The following is a 25439-nucleotide window of genomic DNA, read 5'->3' on the forward strand; positions in this document are numbered from 1 at the left end:
GAGAAAAATGACACACACAGATTACATTTTCAACTATAAGCAAGTTGTTTCATGTTAAACAAAAATAAAGGTACCAGCATAAAAAACAGGTGCAAGTGTGTGTTTGTAGGTATTTTCTACCAACACCAACTTTGAAGCAAAAGGACAAGCATACTTTCTCTTTAAAAACTGGTGCAACTGGGCTTTTGTCCCAGTGTGTTCGATTTGAAGATTGCTCCCTCAGTAATGGAATTTTGAAATGTGCTTCTATTCTGAAACATAATTTATATAGTTTCCAAATTTTTAATTGACCCAGAACTCATGGCTGTGTTGGAATTTTCTTCTTTTTAGGAGGATTTACTGCAGGGAAAACAATAAATGACTTAAACACCTATTTACCTCGTCTACGACGATGGGTCAGCAACCGGGCTATGACTTTTGCCCGCTGTGACCATGGAATGGCAACAATAGGAGAGAAAATTTTCTGCATTGGAGGACGAACATTTAATTCTGTAGGTGAACAATTTGTAATAGGCTTAACATTTGTGAATATGCGTTTTATATTCTGCAAATGCTACCCGCCTCTAATTTTAAAGAATCCTATTTTAATTTCTTTGTGATACTAAGTTTCAATAGTATATTAAGCTGTTCATGTTTCAACATTGCAACTCACAGACCCTGATGACTCTGAAAGCATTTATAAGAATAGGATCTCCCTGTCTAGAGATGAGTATCAAGGGTTAAATGCAAGGACAAAGGAATGAAATAGGGCAAGAGTTTCTGTTAAGCAAAACAGATTTGTAACTTTTGCCATGTAGCTAATATCTGAAGCAGGGACCAATCAACAAGGCTGTTAAAAACTTCCCAAAGTGACTGAAGGCCTTTATTAAAGCTGGGGGTGGACACTTTGAGCATCCATAGTAACTGCAAAATTCTGACACATTGTTATTGTATTATTTTAATGACGTTATTTTACTGTTTTAGCATGAGCATTTTTAATGCGCAAAAATCACTAGGTAGGAATGCTAAAATGTCAGTGACATCAACATAGCTTAAGATAATTAAATGTTGTTTAATAGTAATATGTAAGTATGATGACTAAATAAGTCCATAAAATTTCTTGTTCACATTCAAAGCTGTTGCTAAGAAAACTGTAAAAATCTGTAGGGGTTTTTTTTTTTTTTTTGCCTCACCATGTTTTGGTCCATTAAAAAAAAATGTTATGTATATATTCTTACTTTACTTTTAATGTTTAATATTTGTTTCCTTATGGTTTGAACTTAAGTTTGTTCACTAATACCAACATGTATATTTTACAGTTTCCATTCGCCCCTAAGGCCATGTTGGGTGAACTAGTTTAAACCTAGGATCCAGTCCAATATAATTCCACTGCTAAGTGGACTCTGTGACTACTCTGCAGAGGCCTTTGCTATCTAACAACATACAGTAATTTGTGTGTATATGAATTTCTTTTTCTTGACCTCTCAAGAGTCAGATAGGTAATCTGCCCAGGTGGAGGTCGTAAGCAAACAACCCAAATTCAGTTTTTAGACTTAATGTTTGCTCCTTGGGCTCAGAGCACCAGAGAGCCATTGGACCTGATGCCTCCCAACTAATCAAAAAGTGTATTTTGTGACAAACTAAAGGATGCTGTGATCCATGTACCTGCAACAGGGAAGTGCTAAACTATCATCTGTCTCTGTAAGGAGGAAAATGAGTATCCATGGTCTATCAGTTACAGGACGTTTACCTGCTACCACATTAGCCAGGCAGCAAAGCGAATGATACATACCTGTAGCAGGTGTTCTCCGAGGACAGCAGGCTGATTGTTCTCACGACTGGGTTGACGTCCATGGCAGCCCCCACCAACCGGAAAAAAACTTTGCGGGCAGTCCCGCACGCAGGGCACGCCCACCGCGCATGCGCGGCCATCTTCCCGCCCGTGTGCGACCCTTCCCGCTCAGTTGAATGACAAGCAAAGGAATGAGCAAAACGCAACTCCAAAGGGGAGGAGGGAGGGTAGGTGAGAACAATCAGCCTGCGGTCCTCGGAGAACATCTGCTAAGGTATGTATCATTCGCTTTCACCGAGGACAAGCAGGCTGCTTGTTCTCACAACTGGGGTATCCCTAGCTCTCAGGTTCACTCAAAACAAGAACCCAGGTCAATTGAACCTCGCAACGGCGAGGGCATAACAGAAATTGACCTACGAAGAACAACTAACTGAGAGTGCAGCCTGAACAGAATAAAATCGGGCCCTGGAGGGTGGAGTTGGATTCAAACCCCAAACAGATTCTGCAGCACCGACTGCCCGAACCGACTGTCGCGTCGGGTATCCTGCTGGAGGCAGTAATGTGATGTGAATGTGTGGACTGATGACCACGTCGCAGCCTTGCAAATCTCTTCAATAGTGGCTGACTTCAAGTGGGCCACTGACGCTGCCATGGCTCTAACACTATGAGCCGTGACATGACCCTCAAGAGCCAGCCCAGCCTGGGCGTAGGTGAAGGAAATGCAATCTGCTAGCCAATTGGAGATGGTGCGTTTCCCGACAGCGACCCCCTTCCTATTGGGGTCAAAAGAAATAAACAATTGGGCGGACTGTCTGTGGGGCTGTGTCCGCTCCAGATAGAAGGCCAACGCTCGCTTGCAGTCCAATGTGTGCAACTGACGTTCAGCAGGGCGGGTATGCGGTCTGGGAAAGAATGTTGGCAAGACAATTGACTGGTTAAGATGGAACTCCGACACCACCTTTGGCAAGAACTTAGGGTGAGTGCAGAGTACTACTCTGTTATGATGAAATTTTGTATAAGGAGCATGAGCTACCAGGGCTTGAAGTTCACTGACTCTACGAGCTGAAGTAACTGCCACCAAGAAAATGACCTTCCAGGTCAGGTACTTCAGATGGCAAGAATTCAGTGGCTCAAAAGGAGGTTTCATCAGCTGGGTAAGGACGACGTTGAGATCCCATGACACTGCAGGAGGCTTGACAGGAGGCCTTGACAAAAGCAAGCCTCTCATAATTCAAACGACTAAAGGCTCTCCAGAGATGGCTTTACCCTCTACACGATGATGGTAAGCACTAATCGCACTAAGGTGATTCCTTACTGAGTTGGTCTTGAGACCAGACTCTGATAAGTGCAGAAGGTATTCAAGCAGGTTCTGTGCAGGACAAGAGTGAGGTTCTAGGGCCTTGCTCTCACACCAAACGACAAACCTCCTCCATTTGAAAAAGTAACTCTTTTTAGTGGAATCCTTTCTAGAGGCAAGCAAGACGTGGGAGACACCCTCAGACAAACCCAACGAAGCAAAATCTACGCCCTCAACATCCAGGCCGTGAGAGCCAGAGACTGAAGTTTGGGGTGCAGAAGCGCTCCGTCGTTCTGCGAAATGAGTCGGAAAACACTCCAATCTCCACGGTTCTTCGTAGGACAACTCCAGAAGTAGAGGGAACCAGATCTGATGGGGCCAAAAAGGCGCTATCAGAATCATGGTGCCGTGGTCTTGCTTGAGCTTCAGCAAGGTCTTCCCCACCAAAGGTATGGGAGGATAAGCATACAGGAGGCCGGTCCCCCAATGGAGGAGAAAGGCATCCGACGCTAGTCTGCCGTGTGCCTGTAGTCTGGAACAGAACAGAGGCAGCTTGTGGTTGGTCTGAGAAGCGAAAAGGTCCACCTAGGGGGTGCCCCATTCTCGGAAGATCTTGCGTACCACTCTGGAATGGAGCGACCAGTCGTGCGGTTGCATGACTCTGCTCAGCCTGTCAGCCAGTCTGTTGTTTACGCCTGCCAGGTATGTGGCTTGGAGAAGCATGCCGAACTGGCAAGCCCAACGCCACATCCTGACGGCTTCCTGACACAGGGGGCGAGATCCGGTGCCCCCCTGCTTCTTGATATAATACATTGCAACCTGATTGTCCAAATTTGGATGATTTGGTAGGACAGCCGATCTCTGAAGGCCTTCAGTGCGTTACAGACCGTTCGGAGCTCCAGGAGGTTGATCTGAAGATCTTGTTCCTGGAGGGACCACAGTCCCTGGGTGTGGAGCCCATCGACATGAGCTCCCTACCCCAGGCGAGATGCATCCGTCGTCAGCACCTTCATGGGCTGCGGAATTTGGAATGGACGTCCCAGGGTCAAATTGGTCCGAATCGTCCACCAGTGCAGCGAATTGCGGCAACTGACAGACAGGCGGATGACATCTAGATTCCCGGTAGCTTGGCACCACTGGGAAGCTAGGGTCCATTGAGCAGATCTCATGTGAAGGCGAGCCATGGGAGTCACATGAACCGTGGAGGCCATATGGCCCAGGAGTCTCAATATCTGCCGAGCTGTGACCTGCTGAGACGCTCTGGTCTGGGAAGCGAGGGACAGAAGATTCTGCGCCCTTGCTTCGGGAAGAAAGGCCCGAGCCATCTGAGAATTCAGCAGAGCTCCTATGAATTCCAGAGATTGGACTGGCTGGAGATGGGACTTCGGGTAATTTATCACAAACTCCAGCAGCTCCAGAAGGTGAATAGTGCACCGCATGGACCGAAGAGCTCCTGCCTCTGAGGTGCTCTTGACCAGCCAATCGTCGAGATACGGGAACACGTGCACCTCCAGCTTGCGTAGATACGCCGCAACCACCACGAGACACTTCGTGAACACCCATGGTGCAGAGGCGAGCCCAAAGGGCAGCACACAATACTGAAAGTGCCGTGTCCCCAGACGGAATCGGAGATACTGTCTGTGAGCTGGCAGTATCGGGATGTGAGTATAAGCGTCCTTTAAATCCAGGGAACATAGCCAATCTTCTTTCTTTTTTTTTTTATATTTATTTTTATTAACACAGTACAGCAGTGCTCACTCAGACATATCCAAAACTTCCAGTTATGTATGTACAGTAACACATAAAGACTCCATTTTGAAGCTTACAAAACATCTAACCATAAATCATTGGCCTGGTTCGCACTACACACTGCATTTTCTGTTTTATTCCCCTTCCCCAATCATACTACACACTCAGCACTTTATCCCACTCCAGAACTCAACAGCTATCCCAAACGCTCCCCTCATACCCTCCCATTCCCTTCCCCCCCCCCCCCCTCCCTCATTGCCCTGTAAAGGTAGCACTTTTAAACAGGCTGTCCACAGACCACGATATTGCCTGATAGCAAGCTTTGCTGAGGTGGCATAGATACGGCACTCGTTCTCGCCCACCATTCTCATTTTATTGTACCACACTTCTACCGGGGGGTGGTCTGGTTGTATCCAAAATTGTAGAATGGTCTTTTTGATCAATAAGAGGGATGTATATATAAATCTCCTATGTGACTTAGGAAGGCCCTGGGCAATCAGAAGGTCTTGGTCTCCCAACAGTAAGGTTGCATAATCCCACTCTATTTGTCTATTTGTGACTTGTTTAATCACCTGAAATGCCTGATTCCACAGTGAAAGAGACGGGCATTCTAAAAAGGAATGAATAAAAGTCCCCCACCCTGTCTGGCATTTGGTGCATTGACCCTCTCCCCAGAGTCCCATGACTGCCCCCTTAGCCTTTGTAATGTATGCTCGGTGCAATATCCTGTATTGGGTTTCTTGCAGGTTTGCTACTTTAACCATATCATAGATATTGGAAAAAAGCTTACTAAATTCTTTTATCGTGTAGTTTCTATTCAACTCTCTGTTCCACTGGTCCATCAATCTTTCCATCCCTCCCAGAGGCCTATGCATCTGCAATATTTTATACCATGTGGATAGGCTGTTCGCCTTGTACGGTATACTCAATAAAATCTTGTCCATTGGCCCCCACAGCCATCGATCTCCGTGTATCCGTTGTAAAGAAGTGTGATAATGCCGTGCTTGAAGATATTGTAGTAAATGCTTATTGGGGAAATCCCACCTCTCCTTCAGCTGATCAAAGGATTCTAACTGTTCCTGCCCTTGTGCCATGAGATGGATCAGCATCACACATCCCTTCTCCTTCCACTTGTCAAATATAGAATATCCTAGGCCTGCCGGGAAATCTGCATTGCCCACCAACCCCAGGAAGGGAGATGCCTCTGGTGCTCGGTTCTGATGCCCTCTCCACCATGCCCACGCCCTCCGCAGAGGTTGCAAAAAGGTCAATCTCCCTGCTGTGTCATATATATTACTAGGCCTCATATGTATAAGATTTATGAATGACCATGGGGCACTCCAATCCTCCAGTCCTCCGCTCGGCAAAAACCGATAAGTACCCGTCATTCCCTCAAAAATAATTCGCATAAGTGCCGCCACGTTATATAGGCGTAGTTCAGGCAGTGCCAGGCCTCCCTCGTTCTTACTCAGAGAGAGCTTCTGGTGCCCTATCCGTGCTCCCCTCCCCTGCCAAATGAAGGAACGTATGATAGATCGGTATAAACGTTCGTCTCTCCTTAACAGCCATATGGGAGCCGCTTGTAATGGGTATAAGATCTTTGGCAGCAAAACCATTTTAACTAGGGCTATTCTGCCCATCAGGGAAAGCGGCAAGTGCTTCCATCTGTCACACAGCTTCCTGATATTTTCTATTATATCGACCACATTCTTTTTGTAGAATATCAATGTATTAACACTAAGAAAGATTCCCAGATATCTCATAGCTCCTCGTGCTAGGGGTATTGGCAATCCCGACCAGCCCGGGTCTGTAGTGCTTCCTGATAACGGGAGCACCTCTGATTTTAAACAGTTGACCCGCAGCCCCGATATATCCCCGAAATCACCTATTATTGCCAGCACCCGGGGGAGATCCCTAGGCCCATTAGCCAGGTATACTAAGATGTCATCTGCAAATAGATTTACTCTAAATTCCCTTCTGCCCACCCTAATCCCCCTCATGGCCCTTGTTTCCCTGATTGTTATTGCTAACGGTTCTATAGCTAGCAAGAAAAGAAGCGGTGACAAGGGGCATCCCTGCCGGGTTCCCCGTTGTAAGGGGAAACTCTCTGTAAGTGTGCCATTGAGCAGCAATCTGGCCACAGGGAGGGTGTAAAGCGCTTTAATCCAAGATATGTATGCCCCTGATATGCCATAACGGTTCAGGACCCAAAACAAATACTGCCATGAAATGCTGTCGAACGCTTTTTCCATATCCAACCCCACAATCCCTTCCAGGCCCCCTCTGCCCCTACATTCCTGTATAGCCAGGAGGGCTCTCATAATATTCATCGAGGCATGCCTTCCCGGGACAAATCCCACCTGGTCCTCATGAACCAAGGAACAGATCACCCCGTTCATTCGCCGAGCCATTATGGCAGCCAGGATTTTAATATCCTGATTTAGCAGCGAAATGGGTCGGTATGAGCCCACCTGATTTAAGTCTTTGCCCGGCTTTGGTATTAGTACTATATGGGCCATATTGTTTTGTATAGGTAAGTTGTTCTCCACAATCCCATTGAACCAATCTCCCAGGGGGCCCGCCACCAAGTCCACCATTATTCGATAATATTCTGGGCCATAGCCATCTGGTCCTGGCGCCTTGGTCAGCTTTAAAGACTTGATGGCTTGTCTGATCTCTTGTTCCACTATAGGACCATTAAGGGTTTGTAATTGGTCATGTGTAAGTGTAGGTATGCAAATATCTTGAAAGAACCCCTCGCATGCTTCGGAGTCAAACCCTCTTGCCCCGTATAAGGAGCTGTAATAGGTGACGAATTGTTGTGTAATATGTTTATCTGTGGTGTGTTCTATCCCTGCCTCATCCCTGATAGCTGTAATGGTTTGCCTTTTACGATATGGCCTGACCAGTGTTGCCAGTAGTTTCCCAGCTTTATTCCCCCATTTGAATAGTTTAAAACGTTGGAAGTATATATCCCGTTGCGCCCTCTGATTCAAGATGTCGTCTATCTGGTGTCTAACCTCTAATAAGCGTGAGCGATCTCTTGCATTCATAGTACCTATATGTGTTCTTCTCAATTGATGGTATTCACTAGACAGTCTCAGCAGGTCTGCCTCTCTTTCCTTCTTTTTCCCCGCGGTGTAAGCTATTATGTGACCCCTCATCACCGCTTTCGATGCTTCCCAATACATGCCAACATCTACATCCGTTGTTTGATTATATGTTTGATAATCTATCCACTTAGTTCGTATGTATTCCCTGAATTCTTTGTCATGATACAGTGAAGGATGAAACTTCCACACCCTCTCTTCCCTTCCCCCTGCAAAAGATATTGTCATAGTAACTGCTGAGTGATCACTAAGGGCGCAATCCACTATGTGAACCCCAGAGGACCTAGAAAGCAGAGATGGTGTGGTAAGCAGATAATCAATCCGGGAGTAGGTGTTATGCGGGTGGGAATAGAAGGTAAATTCGCTATCGTGTGGGTGCAAAAGTCTCCATATATCCACCAGCCCTAGCTGGGATGATAAAAAATTTACCCCTCTGCTCCCCCAATTCCCCCCCCTTAGCTTCCTGGGTTTACAATCCACCGTCTGGTCCGCTACACAGTTAAAGTCTCCCCCCATCACTATGTGACAGTCCGGGAAGGGCACCACTTTAGCCACTAACTCTGAGAAGAATCTATGGGAGTAAATGTTGGGTCCATAAATGTTACACAGTAAGATACTCTGTCCCCAGAGGTCTCCCAGTACCAGCACATATCGACCCTCCTTATCCGCAATCACTTTCTGTGTTTTAAAGGGCAGTTGCTTATGTATCAAAATAGCCACCCCCCTTTGCCTAGAGTTGTATGAAGCATATTCTACCTCTCCTACCCAACTCCTCCGGAGTTTTTGGTGTTCTGTTATGTTCAAGTGTGTCTCCTGGAGGAAAGCTATGTCGGATCTCTCCCTTTTCAGCCAGGAGAGCACTTTCGTTCTCTTAACCGGAGAATGAAGCCCGTCTACCTTAAGAGTGACCACTTTCAGATTAACCATTGGCACCATAGTTGGGATTCCTTGTTATCATTATGTTAGTATTCCATTCACTGGCCTCCCAGCTAAGCCAGTGAATTCCCTCTCGCCGCCCCTTCAGAGACCTTCCATTTCTCTCCCACACTCCTCTCCGTCCCCCTCCTCCTTGGATCAGAGCCTGAATCTTAGTTCCATTTTGTGTTCCCTTTACTCCCCCCCTGCCCACCCCTCTTCCACTCACTTCCACACACCAATCACACACACACTCATTCCTCTCCCCACCCTCCTCCCTCCCTCGCTCCCTCCTACCCCCCATCTCCTGTCTATCCCCTCTCCCTCCCAAAGTACTTCCCCACATCCTTCACCTACCCACAACAGCTTAAAGAAAGGACATCCAACCCCTCCCCCCACCCTAACTAGTTTAATTCAAAACAATACCAAACCATACTTTTTTTTTTTTTTTTTTTTGTTTTTGTTTCTGCTTCCCCCCTTTCTAAAACTGTGACTGTCTCATAACTGCCCAACAAACCCCAAAAGGGAAAAACAGAAACATATTCACAGAGATGATCAGATAAGCATTTTCTCTCAGGTACTGCGCTGGTCCCCACTCCGTTATGTCTTGAGTATAGGTTGTGCTCTGGCTTCCTGCTATATCAGTAGACATTGTTCACTTCTTAGCCTCTCGAAGCCAGGCAGAATGTCCGCAGTCCCCTTGTCAGCATGGCGATAACACTCTCTGCATCATGCCTCACCGTCCCTGTCCACAGCTCTCTGCTATTCCGGCTCTGGGTGTTCTGCAGCCTTCTCCTGGTTACATTTTTCCAAAAAAACCTTCGCTCCAGCCACATCGTTTATCAGCTGAGTCTTCCCATCCACCCAGACCCTCAGCTTGGCCGGATAAAGCAGCGCGAATCTGACCCCCTTTTTGTAAAGAGCAGTACATATAGGCGCCATTGCCTTCCTCATTAGGGCCACGCGCATGGAGTAATCATTAAATAGCATCAAGCGATGTCCCTCGTAGAGGAGCGCTTCCTTCATTCTTGCCGCTTTTAAAATCCTCTCCTTCGCCTGCCAGTTTATGAAATGGGCTATTGCCGTCCGGGGTCTTGTGTTCCCCTCGCCTCGTGCTCCAATACGGTGTGCTCTGTCACAGCAGAAATAGCCCTCCTGTTCCGCCAGGCCTAAGTGGTTTGGTAGCCATTTTACAAAGAAGTCATACAGGCCTTTGTCGGACACGGTTTCAGGCAGCCCGATCACCCGCAGATTATTTCGTCGCGCCCGATTTTCATGCTCTTCTACCTTCTCTTGCAACTCCGTGATATTCTTTTGAAGAGTGGCGACTTGCGCTGCAACGGCCTGCGCCTCCTCTTCTCTGGCGGAGATCCGGTGTTCCACCTCCGCGATGCGGGTCGTATGTGAGTCAAACTTCTCATTTATTTCGTCTACAGCGGACTGCAATTTGTTTAATTTGTCCTCCAGTGCTGCCGATACAGACCGGGAGATCTCCTGCGCCCAGTCTGTTGTTGGAATCACCAGTGTTGCCTGCTTAGGTGATTCCCCCGCCATTTTGTCCATGCGGTTACTCGTTGCTTTAGACAACTTTTTGGGGGCTCTGGTGGGCATACCTCGCGGGGGACTCCCTCAATCGACTGCCAAGGTGAGTCCTCTTCTCTAGCCACGACTCTCCCCCAAATCGCAGCCTGTTAGTCTGGTACTATTAGCTGATATAGATGGGAGGATTGCGGAGCCTCTCTTCTTTGCTGCCTTCTAGGTAGCAGGCATCACGTGACCCCCGCCAATCTTCTTTCTGAATCATTGGGAGAAGGGTGCCCGAGGAAAGCATCCTGAACTTTTCTCGCACCAGATATTTGTTCAGGCCTCTCAGGTCTAGGATGGGGCGCATCCCCCCTGTTTTCTTTTCCACAAGGAAGTACCTGGAATAGAATCCCAGCCCTTCCTGCCCGGGTGGCACGGGCTCGACCGCATTGGCGCTGAGAAGGGCGGAGAGTTCCTCTGCAAGTACCTGCTTTTGATGGGAGCTGAAGGATTGGGCTCCCTGTGGGCAATTTGGTGGAGTGGAGACCAAATTCAGGGTGTATTCGCACCGCACTATTTGGAGAACCCACTGGTCGGAGGTTATAAGAGGCCACCTTTGGTGAAAAACTTTCAACCTCCCCCCGACTGGCAGGTCGTCCGGCACGGACACTTTGATGGCGGCTATGTTCCCATGGATCCAGTCAAAAGCCCGTCCCCTGCTTTTACTGTGGAGGCGCAGGGGGCTGCTTATGCTCACGCTGTTGACGTGAACGAGCGCGCTGGGACTGTCCCTGTGCCTGAGGAGGCCTTCGGGCCGGCTGGGTGTACCTACGCTTGCTGTAGGCGTAGGGTGCAGCCTGCCGGGCCCGGGAAAAACTTCCACCTGCAGAGGTGGATGCTGAAGGCGCCCGGTGGGAGAGCTTGTCGAGGGTGGTTTCCCGCTGGTTTAGTTGGTCCACCAACTGCTTGACCTTCTCGCCGAAAATGTTATCCCCCCGGCAAGGGACATCCGCCAGTCGCTGCTGGGTGCGGTTGTCCAGGTCAGAGGCACGCAGCCAGGAGAGTCTGCGCATCACTATACCTTGGGCCGCAGCTCGAGATGCCATATCACAGGTGTCATAGATACCCCTGGACAGGAACTTTCTGCACGCCTTCAGCTGCCTGACCACCTCCTGAAAAGGCCTGGACTGCTCCGGGGGGAGCTTGTCGACCAGGTCCGCCAGTTGCCTCACGTTGTTCCGCATGTGAATGCTCGTGTAGAGCTGGTATGACTGGATGCGGGTCACAACCATGGAAGATTGGTAGGCCTTCCTCCCAAACGAGTCCAGAGTGCGAGACTCCCGCCCAGGGGGCGCCGAGGTGGTATCCCTCGAACTCCGTGTTCTCTTGAGAGCAGTCCATGACCGCCGAGTCATGAGGCAATTGAGGCCGCATCAACTCTGGGTCTGAGTGGATCCTGTATTGGGACTCCGCTTTCTTGGGGATGGTGGGATTAGATAGTGGCTTCAGCCAGTTCCAAAGCAGTGTCTCCTTAAGGACATTGTGCAATGGCACCGTGGAAGACTCTCTAGGTGGTGATGGATAGTCGAGGACTTCGAGCATCTCCGCCCTCGGCTCATCCACAGTGACCACGGGAAAGGGAATGCAAATAGACATATCCCTGACAAAGGAGGCAAAGGAGAGGCTCTCAGGGGGCAAGAGCTTCCTCTCCAGTGAAGGAGTGGGGTCAGAGGGAAGGCCCACAGACTCCTCTGAGGAGAAATATCTGGGGTCCTCCTCCTCCTCCTCCTCGGTGTCGGACATGAGCTCTTTCAGCTCAGACCTCAACCGGGCCCGTCTCGACTGCGAGGAACCACGTCCTCGATGATGGTGTCGAGCAGTGGACTCCCGTGCTGGCGGGGACGAAGCTCCCTCCATCGACAGGGACTCCACCTGTGTGGCGGTCGAAACCGGTGCCGCAAGCGGCGTCGGAGGCCTCGGCATCGGGCCAGAGCACACCGGCGCCTCCATCAACACCGCCGGGGGCGCAAGCACCCCCGGTGCCAGCAGAGCCTGGCACATCAGCCCTTCCAGGATCCCAGGAAGGATGGCTCGGAGGCACTCGTTGAGGCCCGCTGTCAGGAAAGGCAGGTGGGCCAGTGTGGGTGTCGATGCCGGAAGCTGCTCGGGTCCACGAGACGGTACCGAAGTACCCGCGGACTGACGCAGCGACACCTCTTCAACCGAGGGGGAACGCTCCTCCCGGCACTGCCGCTTCCTGGGCGTCGAGTTGTCCCTCGAAGTACCGGAGCTGGCAGTCCCGTGCGCCGTGGGCTACCAATGACGGTGCTTCTTTGCTTTCTTTCGATGCCCGTCATCGGCGCTCGGCGGAAGAGACGAGGAGGAGGTAGAACCCCCCCGGCCTCGAGGAATCGGATCCGACAGGGTTCGGTCCCGATGGCCCTGGGTAGAGGGAGTAGCCGTGGCAGACTGCCCGCGCGGCCGCTCACCCCCGCCGTCACCGGCGGGCCAACGGTACCTGTACTCCTGGGGTCGGTGCCAGAGTCGGCGCCGATTTCGTCGACATCAGTACTGGCACCGAAGACCCGGCTGTCGACACCGATGCCGTCGAGGTCGACGTCGAAGGGCCGGCGCAAGTTCCAAAAAGACAGTCCCGAAGAACTTGCCTCACCACCTGTGTCCGCTTCCTTAAGCCGAGACACAAGGTGCACGCCTTGGAATTATGCTCCGGGCCAAGGCACTGGAGGCACCAAGCATGGGTATCAGTCTGCGAGATCTGCCGGCCGCACCGACCACACTTTTTGAATCCGCTCGGGACCTTCGAGGACATCGACGGAAAAATCGTGTCGGCGAGGTCAAAGTCGTCGATGGTGGCGGTGAAAAGCACACCCGAAAAAGAAACGACCGCGCGGCCACAAGGCCGCGACGAAGCACCCTCGCGGCTAAGAACGACAAGGACACCTCTTTTTTTTTTTTTTTTTAATTCTTACGAAAAAAGACTATGCGAACGCGTACGCTAAACAAGAAAATACCGCGGTCGCGCATGGGCGGGAAGACGGCCACGCATGCGTGGTGGGCGTGCCCTGCGTGTGGGACCGCCCGTGAAGTTTTTTTCCGGTTGGTGGGGGCTGCCGTGGACGTCAACCCAGTCGTGAGAACAAGCAGCCTGCTTGTCCTCGGAGAAACACAATGACCCTGATGCTCATAACTACAGCGCTGGAAAAATAGCACCCGAACTGTGTGGCATAATAACTTCCTAATGCTCAATGCTAATGGTATGCAAATATAGGCATGTTGTTAGCATTGAGCATTAAAAAGGTAAGAGGGACGATTGTGTGTGGCACAGGCGCACAAGACCGGAGCAAGCTCTTTTCATGTGCACCCTCTTACTCTGGAGAGTGCTGATGATAGACTACTGGCAGAGATAGAACTTTGTGACTGGCAGAGAACTTATATTTGAGCAGGGATTGTCTTTCTATGTTAAATTGTACAGCGCTGCGTAACCCTAGCAGCGCTTTAGAAATGTCAGATAGTAGTAGTAGTATATTGCAGAAAGGGAGCAAGAATGGCCAGGGCTGCCTCTGTTAAGGGAACTGATGGCTTTGAGGAAAGTTTTATGAGGTAATGCAGACTGTCTCTTGTCTAAGCAAAAACTTATTGATCTTGAAAGAAGGGAAAAGTGACCTCTGGAATCAAGACAGCTACTTCTTCCCAGCTGTGCCCCCCCAGCTAGTTAGTATTGCTTTGCATATTATTAAATGCCTTTTTATGAGAATTATAGAACGTTCATGCCCTTTCTGTTGTACATAGCACATCAGTTCCACACGGGAGTATATTTCCTGCCATTCGGTCCTTGCCTCATGCAATCTCTTATCACGCACATGGTATCACCAGCACAGGAGGACCAGATGAGACACCCTAACGCCAGCTCTGAGCTGGTGTAGGGGTTTCCAGTGGTAAGGGTGCCCTTGTGAAGTGCACTGTTCTACGGGCATCAGAGAGAATAGGAAATGACTCCCATTTACAAGCTTTTGACTATATTAGCATGCTACTTGCGCTGATGGTGGGTGCATTCATTTTCCACAGTACGGGTCTTTCAGCATTGTGCGCTAACAAATGTGGGTGCTCGTCCGGCGCTAATGGCATCTAGTGCCCACATTTGCTTCTGACCATCAGGACCCTAGTAAGGTGGTCCTTGATGGATGGATGTGAACACCTCTGGTACAAGTGGCAAGTTCATTCTTCTGCATCACTTTGAAGGAGAACTATATCAGGCTCTTTCTTTAAGTAAATTTCTGGTCTACTCTCATTACCCATGTCATAAAACTGAATCCCAGTTCTCAATAACAGAACAACCTTTGTATCATTGATAGTAGAACTGTTAAAAAATAAAAAAAAAACAAGAAAACAACCTATAATATTATTAGAATAGGACAGCTGGTTTAGTTATGATAGAATAGCTCATTTTTACACAGTAATTTAACAAATGATTGCAGAAAGAGATCATCCAGCCCATCCAGTTTGTCTAGTTATCCTGTCCACATGGATATGGATACTTTATTTTATTTCAACATTTATAATCCTGACATACATAATAATTAAAATGACATTAAGACAACAATAAAACTTAAAACAAACAATATCCAATATAATAAACTTGGCTATTTGGATTTTTGTTACCTCTAGGACATCTACATTTCATTTTAATCTCTATACCATACATTCTGGGAGCCCCAGCAACTGTTGCTGACTCAGCAGAATATGGCACTATGAATATTTTCAATGTGTAATACTAGATCATGCTTTGTTCTCTACTACCCTTTTTGTGGCTACAAATTCTCTTTGCTGATCCCATGCATTCTTAAACTGTCTTACTGTTTTAAACACTATTTTGTTTCTCTTTTTCCTCCTATTTCTCTGACCCCTCTCAGTAAACAGAGCTATGTTCATTTTTTTCCAGACAGAGGGGTGGAGCCATGTGAATGAAACAGAATACTATTGTCCAGCATCTGACCAGTGGAGCACTCTGAAGATCTCCCCATTTGCGTGTTGCCAGTTCAGCGTCATTTCCCTGCAGTCTAAACTGTATATTATGGGAGGAGGAAAACTCAGAGACATGAATAAAGAGAATGGAGTATTCACATATGATCATGCCTCGAATGTGTGGGAAAAGGCAGGCTCACTGCCCAAGCCTTTGGTAGATCATGTCTCATGTACTCTTAAACTCTCCCATCAGTTGCAAATGAAGGTGCAGAACAAAGGTGTGGTACGCTCATCTGCTCCTACCATTAAGAAATCCACTCTTAATTTGTTCATAACAGAAATGTAGAACTGAAAAGCTTTATAGGGCAATGCAAGACAATATCATCATACCCTAGCAAATGTCAACAGGCATTTTCCTAAAACTGTAATACATTCAACAATACGTATGTGTCAGAAATCAGCTATGTATGCAGAAGCACACTTCACATTACATTCAAATTTCTATTAGGTGACAAATGTCACTATGGAAAAATGATAGTTCAAGGTTCAGAAAATTATACTCAATACCTGCCCAATTTATTGGTTACAGTTATAATGCAATGTTCAGGATGTGTTTTTTCTATAACTGAGGCCATTCCATAGTATTACAGTCATGTACTGATATCTGTTGCAGAAAAAATACCCTGCAGCTTCTATTCTGTGTTCTCTCTAATCCCCCTCTCCTTTTACAAAGACATGTGGCAGCGCTAGTGTGGCACTGTAAAAGGGGGGGGGGGGGGGTAAATGAGATTGAAGTCAGAGAAATACCAGGTACTAGAATTTCTTGCCTGTCACAGGATATGTGAATTTATGCAAATACAAACAATTTAAAGAATTAAAGCAGGTTTATTTGAATAGATTAGCAGTTTCAGATTGGAGTTTTTAAAACGGTTGTGAAAAACATATTTTTGAGACCACATAAGTCTCTTGTTAATCACACATCATGGAGAGGGGACCTATGGGGTCTTGAAAGCTGATAAATCACATCTTTTTTTTAGGGGGGGGGGGAGGAAGATTGGGGTTTATTAAATTCTCACATTTTACAAAGACTACCCAGGACTGTGTTGCAATTAAATATCAGGTAAACAGTAATCATGCTAATGTTGTTTGCACAAAACATAAGTATAGGGTGTGGGCTGAAATTGGTCCTTCTTGATTTTTTGGTTGAAACTGAGAATCTGTGTAATATGGAAAGGGAGTTAGTGCTCTCACATTGATCCCAGTTTCACCATTGCCAAAGCAGGAGGATTAAATACTGTTGTAAGGGGGAAAACTTGCTTTTATAATTCATGAATTAACAGAGCCTATAAGAAGTAAGGAATCCTAGTAAAGATGGGGCTTCACGTGGTGCTGTCCACCCCTGCCATAGTTTAAATTTATAATCCGCTAACTGCATTAAAACTTAGTTTTTCCATAACTAGACAGAGATAATTTTACTAAAAGTACAAAATTCACCATTAAGATTCCTTTAAGTGTGATAACCTACTTGAGAATATTAAAATCATAAGAAAATATGTTAAAAAGCCATACTGATTCAACAAAGGTTCATTGAGCCAGTATCCTGTCTATGATATTGATCAGTCTGGGTCACAAATGCCCAGTAGATCACAATAAGTGGATCAATTTCTTATAGCTTATTTCTGGGGATAAGCAGTGGCTTTCCTAAGTCTACCTGACAAATTTTTATTGGACTATTCCTCCAGAAATTTGTTCAAACCTCTAACCTTGCTGTTGTATTGACCACAACCTCAACAAGAGATTTCACTGCATGAAAAAAATACTTTCTATGATTTAATTTCAGTCTACTGGTGGTTAATTTCATGGTGTGTCCTCCTTGTTTTAGTGTTGTTTGAAAGGTTAATTACCATCCCCTATTTAGCTATTCCACCCCACTCATGAAAACTTCTATTATAACGCCTCTTTCCCAAAATGAAGAGTTCTGATTTGTTTATCCTTTCTTCATAAAGGTGTCCCATCTCCTTTCTCATTTTTTTTTTGTTTTTCTCTGAACGTTTCAACCTTCTATATGCTTTTTGAGATGGGGTGACCAGAACTACATACTCAAGGTATGGTTCACACCATGAGCTTGTTCAGAAGTATAATGATATTCTCAGTTATATTCTTAAGCCCTTTTTGAATATCACCTAATATTCTATTTACTTTTTTGGCAGCAGCACAATGGTCAAAGGTTTCAGGGGCAGTAGTTCTGGCTGGAGAGTGCGCTAATTCTGGCTCTCTGTGAAATTTTTACTTCCCTAGCGTGGCACTAACTTGGCGATAATCGGGCCCTTACCACCACCTTAATGGGCATGGCCTCGTGGTAAGCGTTACCGTGGTATGTTATTGTGTGGCCATTGGGGGGGGGGGGGGCATTTTACTGGCTGTGGTAAAAGGGCCCCGCCGCTACTGTCTTATCTACAATGAAATTAAGATTATTTTCTGTGATGACTCCTAAAGTGGAACCCAGAATCATGTACCTATAGTTAGAATTATTTTCCCTATGTGCATCATATTGCACTTGTCCACATTAAATGTCACCTGCCATTTAGATGCTCACTCTCCTGGTGTCACAAGATTCTTTAACAATTCCTTGCACCACCCTGCTGTTTAAATGATTTTGAATAATGTTGTGTCATATGCAAATTTGATCACCTCTCTCACTGCTCCGTTTTCCAGATCATTTATGAATATGTTATATAACACAGCTCACAGTACAACTGGTAGCGCTCGAAAATCGGAAAAACTCCTGCGCCGCTCACTGCCGACAGAGACCTCCATGCTTCGTCGGCAGCTCTTTAAGCGGCGCATGGGGCACCCCTGAAACCCCGCCCCCTTCCGGCCTCCCAACGGCAGGAAGGGGCTCCTGCCACGTCACCCAGACCGTTGGGGAGGCCGGAAGGGAAGTGTTGCCCAGGCCGGGGAGCTACCGTACGGCAGCCGCCATGTCCTAAGCCCGCCCGCAACACACCCCCCATGTGATATGGATGCACTGTACATGAATTGCATAGATAAACATCTGCAAAATAGGTTTCAAAAATACCAATTTGGACATTTTGAGAACAAATTTGTCCAAATGCTGCTTTATGACATTTTATGGACATATTTCTCTTTCGAAAATGAGCCCCATAGTGCATTTTGATTTTCAGAAGGCATTTGAAAAAGTCCATCATGAGAGACTCTTCAGGAAATGGGATAAGAGACGGTTAAAAGATAGGATACAGAGACAGAGAAAGACTAAATGGTCTGTTTTCCAAATGGAAAAAGTTCAATAATGTGTCTCAAGTTGCTGTACTGGGAGCTGTGTTATATAACATATTCATGAATGATCTTGAAAAAGGAGCAGTGACAGAGGTGATCAAATTTGCATATGACACAACATTATTCAAAATCATTTAAACAGCAGGGTGGTGCAAGGAATTGTTAAAGAATCTTGTGACACCAGGAGAGTGAGCATCTAAATGGCAGGTGACATTTAATGTGGACAAGTGCAATATGATGCACATAGGGAAAATAATCAACTAAACATCATATAATTAGGAAGTGCCCATATCTGAACTGGAATAGAATTCCAAATCCTGCTAGACAAAGTTAAATGAACTTTCATGAATGCATTTATAGCAAACCTAAATTACAGGAGGACTACCCAATCTTAGTAATGATCCAAAGCAAGAGGCAGAACGAATAGTAGGAAAAGTAATTAACTGAACAAGGGCTTGAGGGCAACACCATTAATTATTTTTAAAACCCAGCATGACAACTTAAATTCAATGCAAGCATCTATTGACAGCCAATGCAAGTCCCTTAATAGCGGGATCACATGGTCAAATTTTTTACAGCCAAAAATCACTCTCACAACTGTATTCTGCCAGAGCTGAATCCTATTTCTAATATTGTGAGCAGTGCCCACCTGCCTGGGACAATAATATGGCTTGAACTAATGGTCACAAGTGCTCTGGGTAAAAAAAAAAAAAAAGATCTTCTAGATCTTAGCGGAATGTAAAAAAGATTTTTTTTTACTAAGGTTATTAATCTAATTTTCCATTGTTAATAGTGTCCAAAATGACAATACCTTAGCTGATGTCATATAATCAATTTGTTCACCAGATTTTAACCTTGAGTATTTAGGAACATCTAGCCCAAGCCTGAACTTTCTCAATATACTCCAGAAGCAAATTGTTGGAGACCTCAGTTTTCAAACATAATGGAACTAAAATAAAAATATCATCTGCTTAAGAAAATATAGGCGTCTTTTACTAAGGCGCGCTCACATTTTTAGCACGCACTAAAATTGTGGTTGCGTTAAACGTTAAGAGATGCCCATAAGAGTGCATTGGCGTCTCTAACGTTTAGTGCACCTACAATTTTAGCGTGCGCCAAAAATGTGAGCATGCCTTAGTAAAAGACCCCCTATGTGATATTTAGAAGCTTCCAACAGAGATCCCAGTGTGTTCATAAAAATATTAAACAAAATTGGTGACAGTGGCAAACCCTGTGGATCCCCATAAACTGAGTTCCAACAGCCAGAAAAATTCCCTGTATTGATGAAACCCCCTAATCCAATCATATAACTTTCCAGAAATACCCAGTTCTAATAACCTATCTAACAGAGAATAATCAACTGTATCATAAGCCACAGATATGACAAATTGTAATAGTACTGATGATATTTTCTGGCTTAACAATAATTTTACTTTTGATATTAAGGTTAAGAGTAGCAATTCAGTACAGGCATTGTTCTGAAACCATGTTTCGAATAATGCACACAGTGAAAGGACTCCATAAAAGATGTGACCTGTGATGCAAGAAGAGATTCAATTGACTTGGTAAACCAAGGTATACTTGTTACTGGGCAAAAGTTTGAAACCCATGGACGGTCCCAGGGGCCCTGAAAAGCAGGAGGCCTTGAGGCAGGTGGAGACCCACTCGATGCTTCACTGCTCCCATTGTCTAAGGGTCTAGCAGCAGCCATTATTCCAATGCTCCCGATGCCGGTGCAATGCTCAACATCCTCGAAGCTAATACAGACGTCAAGAAACCAGACTTGGCTCCAAAAATCCTCTCTCATTGAGCCTCTCTGGAAACCTGGGTCCTCTTCTTCATGCGAAGACAGAAAACACAGTTAGTGAGGCTATGGTCAGGCCCAAGACACTGTATTACACCAAGAATGGATGTCTTTCCCAGAGACTGTCCGATTGCACCGGGTAGAGTGTTTGAAGCCACTGGGAACCTTCATGGACATGGAAGTAAAACTTCCTCAGCTAAATTAAATGAAGCAATGGTGCCTGAAAAAGGGACAAGGTATGAAAAAAAGAAAAGGAAAGCTCCCAGCCAAAGTCAAGGCTTAAAAGCGACCTGATAACGACGGAAAATAAAGGAAAATTAAACCTGGGCAAAATCACTAAAACTTAAAGGAAAAATAAAAGGACGGAGGTTCCACAATAAAAACACAATTAAGGAAGAAAAAATAAATTAAAAAATAGCCAAAAGTGACAAAAAAAAGCTCTCTAGGACCAAGCGATGTAAGGAGAGAGTTAAAAAACACACCCTCTCCTTACTGCGGTAGAAAAAGAAGACCACATTCTCGTTGCAGGTGGGAAGGCACTCACACATGCACAATGAAGTGTTTCTCGTGCGCCACATAGCTCTCATTAGACTTTGGTAAATTCTGGACCAGGTGACCAGTCAGCGTCACACATTTGTGAGAATTATAAGCCTGCTTGTTCTCGGAGAAGAATAGCCATACTGGGTCAGACCAATGGTCCATCTAGCCCAGTATCCTGCTTCCAGAAGTAGCCAATCCAGGTCGTAAGTACCTAGCAGAAACCCAATTAGTAGCACCATTCCATGCAACCAATCCCAGGGCAAGCAGTGGCTTCCCCTATGTCTATTTCAAAAACAAACCATGGACTTTTCCTCCAGGAACATGTCCAAACCTTTTTTAAACTCAGATAGGCTAACCACCGTTACCACATCCTCTGGCAAATAGTTCCAGAGCTTAACTATTCTTTGAGCGAAAAAATATTTCCTTCTATGTGTTTTAAAAGTACTTCCATGCAATTTCATTGAGTGTTCCCTGGTCTTTGTACTTTTTGAATGAGTGAAAAATCAATTCACCTCCACCCAATCCACACCACTCAGAATTTTGTAGACCTCAATCATACCCCCCCTCCCCCAAGCCACCTCTTTTCCAAGCTGAACAGCCCAAACCTCTTTAGCTTTTCCTCATATGGGCCAGTTCCATCCACTCTATCATTTTGGTCAATCTTCTTTGAACCTTTTCTAAACTCAGCTATACCTTTTTGAGATATGGTGACCAGAATTGAACAGAGTACTCAAGGTGAGATCGCATCATGGATCAATACAGAGACATTATAATATTCTTGGTCTTATTTTGTATCCTTTTCCTAATAATTCCTAGCATCTTGTTTCATTTTTTTTTGCTGCAGCTGCACACTGCACTGAAGATTTCAGCGTATTGTCTACAATGACACCTAGGTCTTTGAGTGCTGACTCCTAAAGTGGACCCTAGCATCGGATAACTGTGATTCGGATTATTCTTTCCAATGTGCATCACTTTGCATTTGTCTACATTAAATTTCATCTGCCATTTGGATGCCCAGACTTCCAGTTTCCTAAGATCTTCCTGTTATCAATAGAAATCAAACAAAATAAAACATGGAAAAGAAAATAAGATGATACCTTTTTTATTGGACATAACTTAATACATTTCTTGATTAGCTTTCGAAGGTTGCCCTTCTTCGTCAGATTGGAAATAAGCAAATGTGCTAGCTGACAGTGTATATAAGTGAAAACATTCAAGCATTATTATGACAGTCTGACAGGGTGGGAGGATGGGGGTGGGTAGGAGGTATGCATGGGGACATCAAAGCATATCATTGATATTCTAACAGGATAGATGTGGGGAGGGTGATAACAGAGAAATACAGCTTTATGGTTTATAATGGGCTAGGAACCCCAGATCCTTGTTAAGTCCTTTCTGTTGGGTGTTAAAATATTCAATCATTCTGACTTCAAAGGTCTTAAGTTCTTGTATGGTTTTAAAGTTACCTTTCAGGATTCTCACTGTGAAGTCACTGGTACAGTGTCCTGGTCCTGTAAAATGCTGACCAACAGGGGTGGGAGCCCTACTAGCACCAGTATTGTTCATGTGATGTCTATGTAAATTGAATCTTGTCTTAAGCATCTGGCCTGTTTCTCCAATATAGCATCCTTCGTTACAGTTTTTACACTGAATGATATATACCACATTGGAAGATGAGCAAGTGAAAGATTCCTTTATGTTGAATATCTTTCATTTGTGGATGACTGTGGGGTTCTGTGAAATGTTTTGGCATAGTTTGCAACTGGATAAATTACAGGGAAGTGTGCCCTTCTGTTCCTTTTCAGTCTGTGATGGAAGTTTACTTCTGATTAGCTTGTGTTTTAAGTTGGGTGGCTGTCGGAAGGCCAGTACTGGTGGGGATGGGAATATCTCTTTCAGTAATTCATCCTCCTGGAGTATAGGTTGTAGATCTCTTATGATTTTCCTCAGTTTTTCCAGCTCTGGATTGTATGTCACTTCAAGGGGGATTCTGTCTGTGGCTTTTTTCTCCTTGTACTGTAGCAGATTCTCCCTGGGTGTTTTGAGGGAGGAGGCAATATTCTTGGAGATTATTTTGGGGTTGTAGCCTTTCTGTTTGAAGGATGCAGTCAGGCTTTTAAGGTGTCTGTCTCTGTCCCCTGGGTCAGAGCAGATACGGTGGTATCTTGTGGCTTGGCTGTAAATGATGGATCTTTTTGTATGTGAAGGATGGAAGCTGGAGTTGTGGAGGTAGCTGCATCTGTCTGTGGGTTTCTTGTATATAGATGTTTGTATACAGCCATCACTGATTGAGACCGTGGTGTCCAAAAAATTGACTTTTTCTGGGGAGTAGTCAATTTTGAATCTGATTGTAGGATGGTATGTATTGAAGGAAGAATAAAATTGTTTCAGAGTTTCTTCACCCTCCGTCCAAATCATAAAAATGTCATCGATGTACCGGTAGTATTTTAGAGGTTTGGTCTGGTGTGTATTCAGAAATGTCTCTTCCAGCTCAGCCATAAAAAGGTGCTGTCCTGGTGCCCATCGCAGAGCCCATTATTTGTAGATAGATAGATATTGTTAAAGCGGAAGTAGTTGTGAGTTAAAATGAATTTGATTAATTTTGTAATAGTTTCTGGTGAGTATTGATGGTCCAGTGTGGATTTTTTTTAGGAGTCTTCCACATGCAGCTATGCTATCCGCATGTGGAATGTTGCTAAGATCTTCCTGCAATTTTTCACAATCCGCATGCGTTTTGACAACTTTGAATAGTTTTGTGTCATCTGCAAATTTAATCACCTCACTCATTGTTCTGATTTCCAGATAATTTATAAATATGTTAAATAGCACCAGTCCCAGGACAGATCCCTGCGGCAGTCTACTATTCACCCTCCTCCATTGAGAAAAATAGCTATTTAACCCTACCCTCTGTTTTCTGTCCAATAACTAATTCTTAATCCACAGAAGAACATTGCCTCCTATCCTATGACTCCTTAATTTTCTCAGGAATCTCTCATGAAGTACTTTGTCAAAAGCTTTCTGAAAATCTAGATACACTACATCAACCACCTTTATCGACATGTTTATTCATGCCTTCAAAGAAATGAAGCATATTGGTGAAGCAAGACCTTCCTTGGCTGCATCTGTCCCATAAAACCATGATTGTCTACGTGTTCCATAATTTTATTCTTTATAATAGTTTCCACTATTTTGCCTGGCACTGAAGTCAGGCTTACCAGTCTGTAATTTCCCGGGTCACCCCTGGAACTCTTTTTAAAAATTGATGTTACATCGGCCACCCTCTAGTCTTCAGGTACTATGGACAATTTTAACGACAGGTTACACAGATCACTAGCAGCAGATCAGCAATTTTATGTCTGAATTCTTTCAATACCCTAGGGTATCACTCTTTAAATTGTCAATTTGGCTCAATCCATCTTCCAAGTTCACTGAGATTTCTTTCAGTTCCTTTGCATCATCGCTCCTGAAAATCATTTCCGGTATAGCTAGATCTCTTGCATCTTCTTCCATAAAGACTGAAGCAAAGAATTCATTCAGTCTCTCCACAAGAGACTTGCTGACCTGAACATGTATACTTTGGAGGAAAGGAGAAACAGGGGTGACATGATACAGACATTCACACAGGTATTAATCCACAAACAAGCCTTTTCTGGAGATGGGAAGGTGGTAGAACTAGAGGACATGAATTGAGGTTGAAGTGGGGGGCAAACTCAGGAGTAATGTCAAGAAGTATTTTTTCACGGAGAGGGTGGTGGATGTGTGGAATGCCCTCCCGCGGGAGGTGGTGGAGATGAAAACGGTAATGGAATTCAAACATGCGTGGGATAAATACAAAGGAATCCTGTTTAGAAGGAATGGATCCACGGAATCTTTGCAGAGATTGGGTGGCTATGCTGGTAATTGGGAAGCGAAACCGATGCTGGGCAGACTTCTATGATCTACACCCTGATCATGACTGAATAGATAGGGATGGGCTTGAGTGTAAATTTTAAGTAGCTTTGACGTTAGCTTCAGAACAGACTTCTACGGTCTGTGCCCTGAGAATGGCAAGGCCAAATCAAACTCGGGTATATATATGAAGTATCGCATGTCAAGTAAAATGAGTTTATCTTGTTGGGCAGACTGGATGGGACCGTACAGGTCTTTATCTGCCATCACTTACTATATGTTACTATGTCGGGGTTCCTTTTGCTCCTTCCTGATCTAACAGCCCCACAGATTCCCTCACAGGGTTCCTGCTTCTGATACACCTGAAAAATGTGTTAGTATGAGTTTTCATTTCCGTGGCACGTTTTTCTTCATATTCTCTTTTAGCCTTCTTTATCAATACTTTGCATCTGGCTTGATAGCGCTTATGTTGCTTCTTATTGTCTTCATTCGGATCCTTTTTCCATTTTTTTGAAAGGTGTTCTTTTGGCTCTAATAGCCTCTTACACCTCATCTTGTAAC

The 25439-nt window shown here is 45.3% G+C and overlaps 2 protein-coding genes across 3 annotated transcripts in view; one reads left to right on the plus strand and one right to left on the minus strand.

Moving 5' to 3' along the window:
* LOC115472700 (kelch-like protein 9) overlaps positions 1 to 17708 on the plus strand; it is a 132495-nt gene extending 114787 nt beyond the window's left edge. The window contains exons 3-5 of one of the 2 annotated variants that reach the window (XM_030207061.1): positions 331 to 491; positions 15327 to 15627; positions 17648 to 17708. In XM_030207061.1, the coding sequence (XP_030062921.1) occupies positions 331 to 491; positions 15327 to 15627; positions 17648 to 17658 (473 nt within the window). In that variant the 3' untranslated portion in view covers positions 17659 to 17708. Of the gene's footprint in view, positions 1 to 330; positions 492 to 15326; positions 16114 to 17647 lie in introns of those variants that run through there. The other variant, XM_030207060.1, reaches the window with a different exon arrangement.
* Positions 1 to 25439, minus strand: part of DPP7 (dipeptidyl peptidase 7) — a 720522-nt gene that overhangs the window by 319685 nt on the left and 375398 nt on the right. The gene's annotated exons all lie outside the window — the stretch shown is intronic.

This window comes from Microcaecilia unicolor, chromosome 6 (assembly GCF_901765095.1).
Source record: "Microcaecilia unicolor chromosome 6, aMicUni1.1, whole genome shotgun sequence".
Taxonomy (NCBI): Eukaryota; Metazoa; Chordata; class Amphibia; order Gymnophiona; family Siphonopidae; genus Microcaecilia; species Microcaecilia unicolor.